General features: G+C 30.7%; 1 protein-coding gene across 5 annotated transcripts in view; it reads right to left on the bottom strand.

Moving 5' to 3' along the window:
• LOC108746992 overlaps nt 1-10747 on the bottom strand; it is a 212139-nt gene that overhangs the window by 134063 nt on the left and 67329 nt on the right. For 4 of the 5 annotated variants that reach the window (XM_018484182.1, XM_018484179.1, XM_018484181.1 and 1 more), the window contains one exon: nt 10628-10633. In XM_018484182.1, coding sequence (XP_018339684.1) covers nt 10628-10633 — 6 coding nt within the window. Of the gene's footprint in view, nt 1-3158; nt 3332-10627; nt 10634-10747 lie in introns of those variants that run through there. The other variant, XM_018484183.1, reaches the window with a different exon arrangement.

The following is a 10747-nucleotide window of genomic DNA, read 5'->3' as shown; positions in this document are numbered from 1 at the left end:
TTAAATAATTAATATATATTTTTTTATTATATGTGCGATTTGAATTTAAAAAAAAAACATCAAAAAAGATTTGTTTTTGAATGAAAAGAATAAGTAGTGATTTTAATTGAGTAAGCAGTATTTTAATTGAAAATACGTCAAGACTATAATTTTTTTTCTAATTTAATGTGGTAAATATGATGAATATTTTGCATCAAACTAAAGTCTAGATGCAAAAAGTATTTTTAGTATATCTTTATAGCATTTTTTGCTTTAGAATAATAATTTGATTTTGTGTGTGATAAAGTTGAATAATTCTCTGCAAGATATTTTAATTAATAATAATACGATGAAAATATTATACTTTATAATTCAATAAAAGTTTTAATTAGAAATAGAAAAAGATTTAAAATTATGACATTTTTAATTTAACAATATTAAAACATGCATATATTTATATATAAACATATATATATATTGTATATTTTACTAATTTTTAAATTTAATATTGTGAATGTCTGCAAGTACATTCTATCGTCTCTGGCCATTTACCTAACTACACTTTGTCTAACATTCTACTTAGCGTTTGGAACTCATAATCCTGGAATTCAGTTGTCGTGGTTGTAACATTCCGCGAATAGTATAAGTTGAATTTCGAGAATTATGCATAAGGTTCTCGCTTGTCTAATAGAAGAACGCGTATAATTTTACGTTCTTCCATCTACAAATAGCTGACCTCGTCAAGTTAAAAAGGGATCACGAATGCTTTGGGAGTTTCCGATTTACAAGATAGTCTTCGACCTCTATGCTTGAGTCACACATTACGAAATGGGATGTTAGTTTAAAAAAAATATAATTTTGGTAAAGATCCGTCGTAATAAAAATAGTTATGAGATTTCGTACATAATCAATAGCGGATCAACTAATTGTTATAACTTTTGTCAGCAACTATTAAATTCTGGCACAATACATAAACTAAAGAACACATAAATATATTAAAAATATCATATTAAACATAATCGGGATCTTAAAGACCGTTCTTCAATTAAAATCTTTTTAGGTGTTCCATGTTAAGAATAATAAACTATAAATTACATAATACGATTTTTTAACCTTGCTAATTTACACAGCATCCGCATTATAACAATTTGCTTCTATGACATCTCACTCTGATCTCACACACACATCTACGCGAGTACACGTACATTCACATAATTAGCTATGCTTTATTAGCTTTATTAGCTGTACCATGCTTATTACACGTATACGGAGATGTACGCAATTACGTACATATATTTGTGTACTAAGGATAATTAAATATCTACCTGTTCCGTGTATGTCCGTGCTTTTGTTTAGTACAAACAAAACACGCGGAAAGATTTCAAATATAAAATTAGCAATGTATCGGCAGCATTGCCGCATTTTAAGCACGTGAGAATGTTTTAATAAGTCTTTTGAAATTTCCATGCTGTCGCCAATAAATTTTCGACGACCGCGACACGTAAATAAACGCGGGACTGCAAATAATTTTAGTCACCTTGTAGCAAAATTTGCTCAGTATTTTAGCGAGAGAATAAATATGAGAGAAATAGAAAGATAAAAAAATGAGAGGGACTAAATGCTTGTTTTTTTTTTCTTTGAGGAAGGAAGCAAAAGATCGCCTTTAGAGATAAATACGGACAGAAGAAACACGGCTGAGCGTTTCGAGAATTCCAATGTATATCCAGAATTAAATTGAATTTGTGCATATTCGCAGGAAATCCTATTTTTCGCTAGGAATATTACAAATAGCTCTTTCCTCCGCCTATCTGCTTCGTCTCATTCTTAATTCGAAATACAGTAATGTGCGCTATTGTAATGCGCATAAAGGCCAACTATCCTTGGCCTCGACAAAAGCTCGCGATTTATTGTTAATTTTATACTACGAAATGCAAGCTGAGATTCAGCTTTCTTCTTTCCCTTCTCCCTTACCTTTATTCTCTTTCATATCCTTCTAGTCTCTACAAAATCCTGCCTTCGTCGTTCTTTTATCTGTTGACTGCGATCAAGTTTCTGTTACTATGTTACCTTGTATCAAGAATGTCATTAATTTACGCGCGTAACTTGTAATTTAAATTTCTATCTTGTGCTAGAATATCGCATGATGAAGAAATGAAATGTCAAACAGCATCGTGTGATCAAGTTTCGCGCGACAAGCATTTACGAAACGTTGAAAGGGTCGTATGGAGATGTGAGGGTACGAAGTTTTCAGGTGGCGTGTACCATGTTTAGAAGCGCAAGGGGACATAAAAGACGAACGCTATGATGCTGGACGACGTTTCCGTCACAAGGGTAAACTATAAACCTGCAGAGAGAACTTCCCGAATGCATGTGAAAAAGAGTGTAACGTATGCGTCTCAAAGTTTGCGAAAACTGGATTTTGCTTAGCGACCATGCACTATGCCATTATGTAGTTTTGGAGATTTTAGAATTTAAAGATATCGCGCGGTACTTACATTTAACTTTTGTATTTGTCACCTTGCGATCTTCTATCAAAGAAGCTGAAATAGAGGAAGTTGAGTAAAAAGCTAGGTGTTCTCAAAAGACCTTCAAGAATTTTGTATGAAGTGAAAGAAAAATTGTATTCCAAACTCTTTAATCCAAGTTTGCGATATATCATTTGGAAACAATGTATAATGCATTTTCATTTAAAACATGAACTCGGAAGAAGATTTCAATAATTATTCAACAATAATTTGTTTATTATGTATCAAATTTGAAATATGCAAAAAACAACACAGTGAGAATATTTTCTTAGAGTTTACCCTGAAAATATGATAGTCGTGGGACAATATTGTATTTCGCGAAAAATTTGAATGTAAATCTCTCTTATTCATTAATAAAATTACAATAAAGTATAAAATAAGTTTGATTAATTTGGAAGTGCATAGTAAAAATCGTTAAAATATTATATTGTACCACAACTGCCATATTTTCAGGGTAAATTTTAAAAGAAATTCTCTCCGTGAATACTAACAATATCAATTAAATAGAATATATTTGTGATTTAAAAAAAATGGTATAAATTATAATATTTTAAATTATTAATTACGTTTTCACATTGAAACGATATTAATCTTAAAATTCAGATCACAAATAAAAATATTTGAGATAAAGAGATAATGCTTTATCAAACGTACATGAGAATCTTGGAAGCATCTCCATAGGGAATCTTGAGAAAAGCCACGGACATCTTCTTTCTGGAGAAACTTACGTTCCTATGAGTTTCGTTTCGCAAACTTTTACCTTGACCCGGGAAAATGAACGAACGAACGAACGAAGGAACGAAGGAACGAACGAACGAAACTGGTGAGAACGCGCGCAACTGGTTGGGCGAGTTTTGCGATGCTTTTAAACGTCGGCCGAACTTTTCCTGAAGCGAGCTTTCGGGCCTTGGGACGTCAGGGGACGCCGCAATTCCGCACGACTCTTCACAGACATCGAGAGAATAAGAAAGGTAGGAAGAAAAGAGAGAGATAAAAGAGAGACAAGGGAGACAAAGAAAGAGAATTAAGGGAAATCGATAAAAACTTTGAAGTTTTTCTATCACAATCTACACCTAAATCACTGGAAAGAGTCAAAATTATCAAAAATCTGTGCATTATGAAAATGCTCGTAATTTGTAGTTTTACATGAATCTTCTTTTGTAAATATTATATAAAATTATTGGGATGTTTATTAAAGAATACTTATTATTACTATTGTATCTTTTAATGTATAACATAAGAAAATTATCTGTCTTTTTAAAAAATGTTCTAGTTATTTTTAAAACTTTTTTTTTTTAAATAAGATATTGAAAGAACGCAAGATTATATATAACATTTTTCGTTACTCTTGTAGCACTAAATCTGGAATAATAAAAAATAGTCATATTCCAGTGCTCTTGTATAGTGGACAACAGATGTAGTTTAGACAGAAATGTAGTTTAGATTTTAAAATTACATCTACGTGCCACGAATTGCATATGTGTTGTTTATTTAAGCGACGCTGACATGAACATGCTTTTATGTGTAAATGGGAAACCGACCCGTTTTATTTAAAGTCATATTGTCGCATATAGAAAAAACATAATTAGTTTGTGGACAAGTATTTTGAAGAAAAGCTGGAGATTGAAATTGTATAGTACGAATTTTTTTGCTTAGAATAATTAATAATAGCAATGTAATACATGTAAGAAAGGAATTTTAGATTAACTTTGTTTTAAAAATCAAAGTTTGACAAAAGATATAGACATGAAAAAATGTAAAAAAATGTTTAATTAATTGGACGCTTTTTTTTATTTTTTAATATATATTTTTTTATATATATTTGAACATATGAAATTTTTATTAAACGATGATTTTGTAGATATATTTCTTAGACAAGTAAAAAGAAATTGATTTCTTTCTTAACAAAAATATAGAAATATCAATAATTTGTCAAATACAAATCAATTAAAATAAAAAGGTCTTAGCAATTAAGTTTTACGAAGCAAAATGTATAATGAAATCTTATTATATTCGCTTAATTTCAAGTGGACTTTGTTTAATATAATTTAATAGAATTTTAATCTAAGATATTTAATAATGAAATTTACAGAGTTATGGAAAAAAACGCTGTTCAATTCGTTAAGGAAAAGTTAATTCCGGATTGATCAAAGAATAACCGGACAAAGCTTGACGTCTTGTTATATCTACAATACAATTATAAGACAGCGTGAATGTACGATACGTCGACTGATAATGAATTTAGCACAATTATATATAATTAATTAACTGATTATGATAATTTGTTAAATAAAAAATTGTGCACGAATGAAAGAACAATCCCCACGATTTAAATTAGGATATCGTTATCGATCCTGCTTTTTTTCTATTTGAATATTTGCAATAACGAGGTTATCTCTAAATATATCCGTGCGGCTTCGGTTGACTCTATTAGATATTCGCGAGATATTCAAGAGAGATTCGATCTGCGACACTTTCGTGAATTTTATAAACGGTTTGCTACATAGAATCTATCTTAAGTTATATCTCTTCTTTGTCACCCAATTTGTGAGCACCAATTCGACAAATAGTTAAACAGCAACAGGAACCAAACAAGACGATATAAACAGCTTCAATATTATCAAAATATAGATATAATATTGTAGAAAAACAAAAATTTAAACTCTTTGAATTATATAAAATTGCTGCAGTTGTTATAACTTCAAATGCGAGAAACCACATGCTTCTTACGATGCGCATTAAAATAAATGAAATTTTTTGCATGTTACCATTCGCGCTCCGCAATAAACTTGCAAAACGAGCCACTAATTTTTTTCTAAATTTATTTTCATTGATAAATGACCGCACAGTTTAAATATGTTTTATACAAAATAATAATTAAAAAATTTGGAAATTTTGGATACATATTTCTCGATCATATATATGTCAAAGATGTAGGGAACTATATTTGTATAAACACAAACCACTAAAAGAAACTTTATACAAACTTGAAAAGTTTTCCGAATAAACTGTTAACATCAAATATAGCCTCAAATATTCCGGATGTCCTGTAATTTATTTCTTCTTTTTTTTATAGTCTTAATTACATTAAATTATTTTTTTCTTAATATTTCTTAATATCCATAATTATCCTTTATTAAGAAGTTAAGAAAGAGAAATATATTACAAAAAAATCACAAAATGTATATGTATATATATATATTTTGTTATATTAAAATTGTTATAATTCAATATTGCTGCGACAACTACTCAAGAATCTTAACCTTATCCTCGCAAATCCGCGATCGGGGTCGACAAATACCGATAGTCTCGGCGATTTCGGCTTGATCTATCGCAAGTCGCAGCCGCCTGCTCAGCCGCGGTCAGTTTCGCCCGAAGGAAGTTGTCCCTCCGGGCACGGAGAGAAAGGCCCACCATCCCGCCCGTCCCTTTTCCCTGGCTTACAGGCGGGGAAAAGCCCGTGGGGGTTGCGGACGCCATTCAACCGTAACAAAAGGCAATCACCATAGAAGTGGCGGCACTGGAACTAGCAGCGGTCATAAGTTATCGAAATCACGTCGATATTTCGCGGAGAGTTCCGCGAAACGAACTGTACTGTTGGTGCGCTGGGAGGTGAATAAAAGTGTGCGCGAAGTGCGATATAAATTGTACTGATTAAAATATAACAACCGAGAGACAGCGGCTAGTTTCAGAACGCATGGCTTTAATAGATCGATTAACGATGAAAACTTACTTAAACAATAACCAATGATGACGATTAAATTTTAGTAATTCAGTGTACTAACATGTAATCATTGGCTAATTGTAATATATTATATCAGTAAAACGATTTTAAATAATGATGACAGATTAATTGTGATTTGATTAGTAATAACAACTGAAATCAATCAGATAAGTACGGTAATAATAATTAATTGGATTACAGTTGTCAATCCAATAAGCATTAATGGATATTAAAAACTCGTTTTTTAAATCATTTTTTTAAGCTTATTATTGTATGGAATAAATCCTTAACATTCATTAATATTTTTTAAAGAGGATGTTTACCCACAGAGATGTTTCGTTTATTCGGTTTTACTCAAAACAAAAGTCCCATTTTGCTCGCTCAATTGTTTATCAAGTATCACACCAACTACGGTAGCGCGGCAATCAGTTGAGAATCTCTCGATATAATCCCGATTTTGCCAGAAAAAGCGATATAGGTTGTTTGAATTTTTACGCAAATCCGTCAAATCCGCATCAATGTAAAATTTCAAACAAATAAAAGATAACGTACTAGCTATACATTTACGCTGTATACGAATAAATACAACGGAAACGTCCGTCGATAAAATTATAAAAAAATGCATCATCTGAACGATTTTACACGAAGGAATGGAAGGGGTGTACAACCATCGTCAATCTCTGCACGTTCGTTCGCATTCAATTGAATGCTCGAATATATCGAGTGTTCGTCGAATGTCCGCTCGAAAATACACGAAATTACTCGAAAGTTTTTCAACTAATTGTCTCTTGTTGCAGTACATATTTTTAGAAAGTTTTTCAAATTTCTGGAAATTACATTGTTCATGTAACAATACTTTAAATGTATATAGTTACTGCTTCATCTAATAAACAGGTATTTTAATAGACGTTATTAGATACGCTATAGATATCGACAAAATTATTGTCTTTATATATAAAACTTGTAATTTAAAAATGTAACCAATTATTTACAACAAATTTAAATAATAATAAATTTTATCTTTCCTCTCTCTCTCTCTCTCTCTCTCTCTCTCTCTCTCTCTATCTTCTTTAATATTTTTGTTATAATCTATTTTATAATACATTTTATGAAAGGTAACTTGACAAAACTAATATTAAAAAATAAATAATAGTGACTTTGTTAATAGAATATTTCAATTATATTATATAAAAATATAATATTTGTTAATATTAAATAGGATAATAATATGGTTGATATTAAATACATTTTATACATGTAACAGTACTTCATTTATTAAAGATTCAAGAAATTCCTGACTGATCTTAGTCTTTGAAATAACCTGTACAGCGATGTAATTCAAACGCTTGGTTAAAAATTTCACAGATCCGTGAATTTCCGCCCCTTTCCGCACGAAATCTCTGCACGAAGACGGCATACCGTCATTATCCGAACGCGAAACATTGCAACACGCCGAGAGAAAACAGCGAGAGGGTGGCTCGCTACATCGATCGGGGTTAATATCAGGGGAGAGGAAGGGAAGTGAGGTAGCTTACAAATTGCACTCTCAATTTTCGTGAGGAAGCGCCGGCTGGCTGGCGTTGTGAGCTGCAAAGCAGGTTTTATCAAGTTAAAGCGGAAACGAAGAAGGGAGCCCGAAAGACGGAGGAAGAGGAGAAGATCAGAAGGGGGGGAGAGGTAGGTCGAAGAGTGGACCATTAAATCGCAGCACCTGCAATTACATCGATCTAACCGTGTCTGATGATGTTGATTTAAGTTCAAGGAAGGGCGGCGAGTGCATTTCGAGTCGCTTTCGAATTTTGCAAGGAAAATTAAATGCGGTAAATTATGCTTTTCACAAGAAACAAGAATTCTTCGACTAACAATAAAAAAAAATTAAAATAGTAAAAACATTGATATCTTCACGAATTAATTCACGTCCGTATTTTGTAAATCTTTCTTAAAATATTAACTTAGAAAAATATTCCTGTGTCTTATACTATTTCCTCATCCAAACAAAAGCAATTCCTCCTAAAATTTAATAATTCAGACATTGATTAAAGTTTAAATTAATATTGGTAGATATATTAGCGCGATCAACAACGAAGAAGGAGAGGAAACATTGTTAGACTAGGAAAATGTACATAGAAGTATTGTTACGCAAGTGCAGTTAAAGGGGTCTACTAATTAGAATCAATATCTTATTGTATTGTACGTTGTACTACGTGCTGAAGCATTAGGTAGCTTCATGCGGTTAAAATGTCTCGTCACAGATACCTGACAATTTTTCATCACGCTCGCATAATTAAACTTTCAATACGACGCGGTGGCGATCGCGTTTTTGCAATGGACACTTCGTGCCAGCAAAAAGATCGTTAGCGGATTCCGGAAGTGCTATATCGATAGTTTATCGATTCTAATTTACCGGAAAGTCGTTATCGGACAAAACCCGATCGTCTCCGATTTATTTATTAATTATGAAGAAACTTAGCAACCTACATTATTTAATTCTAAATTGCGGTAGAATTAATACTTTTAAATTCGTGAAAATGTTGGTAAAAATGTTTTAATGTTTTAAATTAAATTAATATTAATCTGTCTGTATTATTATATAAATATTTGAATAATAAATTAAATATATGTATATGGTAAAGTATTAATTATCACAATGTATTTTTAAAATAAAGCAAAAAAAAGAAAAGAAGTATGTAAAATATGTAGAAATATACAGGATGTCAAAATAATTCATAATAAAATATTTCATGGGCAGATAAAGCGGACTAAACTAAGTCGAAAAGTCCTTTATCATTTTGTAATTTTCGCAATAGTTAACAAGATATTAATTACTAAAAATTAGTCTTCAATCATTTACTCAAATACTATTAACTTTACAGAAAAATTGCAAGAGGCAAAAATTATTTATTTTTTTCTCATAAAACTAGGAATTTTTTCAAAATTTTTTCAGAATTTTTTAATACCGTATTTTCTTATGTTGGTAAAAATAAGATAATACAGTACTAAAAAAATAATAGAAAATTCTGAAAAAATTTTTAAAGCTTTATGAGAAAAAAATAAACAATTTTTGTCTTTTGCAGTTTTTCTGTAAGGTTGAATATTTGAGTAAAAAATTATTGAAGACCAATTTTCGACAATTTTTACTAATTAATATCTTGTTAACTATTGCGAAAATTGCAAAATGATAGAGGATTTTTCAACTTAGTTTAGTCCGCTCTACCTGCCCATGAAATATTTGGCAATTATTTTGAGACACCCAGTATAAAGTAAAAAACTATTGACAAATAATGTGAATAAAATAAAAGTAAAAATAATAAATACTTAAAATATCAAATATTAAGATGTAAAGAATATTTGTTAAAATAATCGAACGCCTTCGAGCTTGATGAATACATACATTGCAAAAATATCTACTGCTTTGATGAAGTGCAAAATAAGATTCGAGAAGCAGTTTCTTAATGGCTTCATGCGTTAAACTTCACGCCATCGTAGAAACTGAAGGATTTCGTCGTATAATTAGACAAGTTAATTACAACGAAGTACGTAATAAGCACAAGACTTTAAATTAACTCACGACAACCTATTCTCGGTATTTTGTAAGTCAGACCAAAGTCACGTTCAAAGTGCCTATGTCTTTCTGTTTCATATTGTATTTAAGAATGCTGATTACACCTTTACCTTTAATTGTTACAATAAGAAACAATACAATACAACATAAAAAAACATTATATAATATATCGTTACCATTTCTAATATAATTTAAAAGAGAAAAGAGAGCGAAAGAAAAGAAAAAAAAATTTTATCATTTAAAATTCGTCTTGTAGTTATATGATGAAAAAAATGTTTTAAATATAGAATGTGAAAGAGGAAGTACGTATATATATGTGCATGTGTGTGTGTGTGTGTGTGTGTGTGTGTGTGTGTGTGTGTGTGTGTGTGTGTGTAAAATGTGTGTATAAATTATTAAATATAAGAAATATTACGAATAAAAAATACGATTTGAAATACTAACTATTAAATACTTACGATGTAAAACAAAAAAATTATAAATTAAAATTTCCCGTTTTGTACAATGAAATAATTTTAAATGCAAAATTACATAACTTTTATAATGAAAACGAAGCAAAAATGTAGGATAAAAATTATTACAAGAAAAGTAATTAAATGTACGCGGCAGATCTGAGGAATAAAATTCCGGACGTCCCGTTCCGTATCGTGCACGCACTTTGACGCATTAAGAACTCGTAAAAGCGTCCATTACTCAGATATTAAACATACTCTTGGCACTTACGCGCCTTCTTGCTCATGCACAAGCTAAATTTCGAGCTAATTTTACCTTGGAGTCACTCGTTCTCGCGAATGGTTTTGCTTAATTGCGTCGCACGCTGCAACATTACACACTTACCGTGATCTGAAACAAAAATACAAATCAATAATTATTGAAAATATTATTTTATAGTAAGTAATATATGTAAGTAGAATGTATATATATATACATATATATATATGTATATATATACATTCT

This window comes from Trachymyrmex septentrionalis, unplaced genomic scaffold, assembly GCF_001594115.1.
Source record: "Trachymyrmex septentrionalis isolate Tsep2-gDNA-1 unplaced genomic scaffold, Tsep1.0 scaffold19, whole genome shotgun sequence".
NCBI lineage: Eukaryota > Metazoa > Arthropoda > Insecta > Hymenoptera > Formicidae > Trachymyrmex > Trachymyrmex septentrionalis.
Note: the sequence above shows the minus strand (reverse complement) of the source record. Positions and strands in the feature narration are given on the sequence as shown.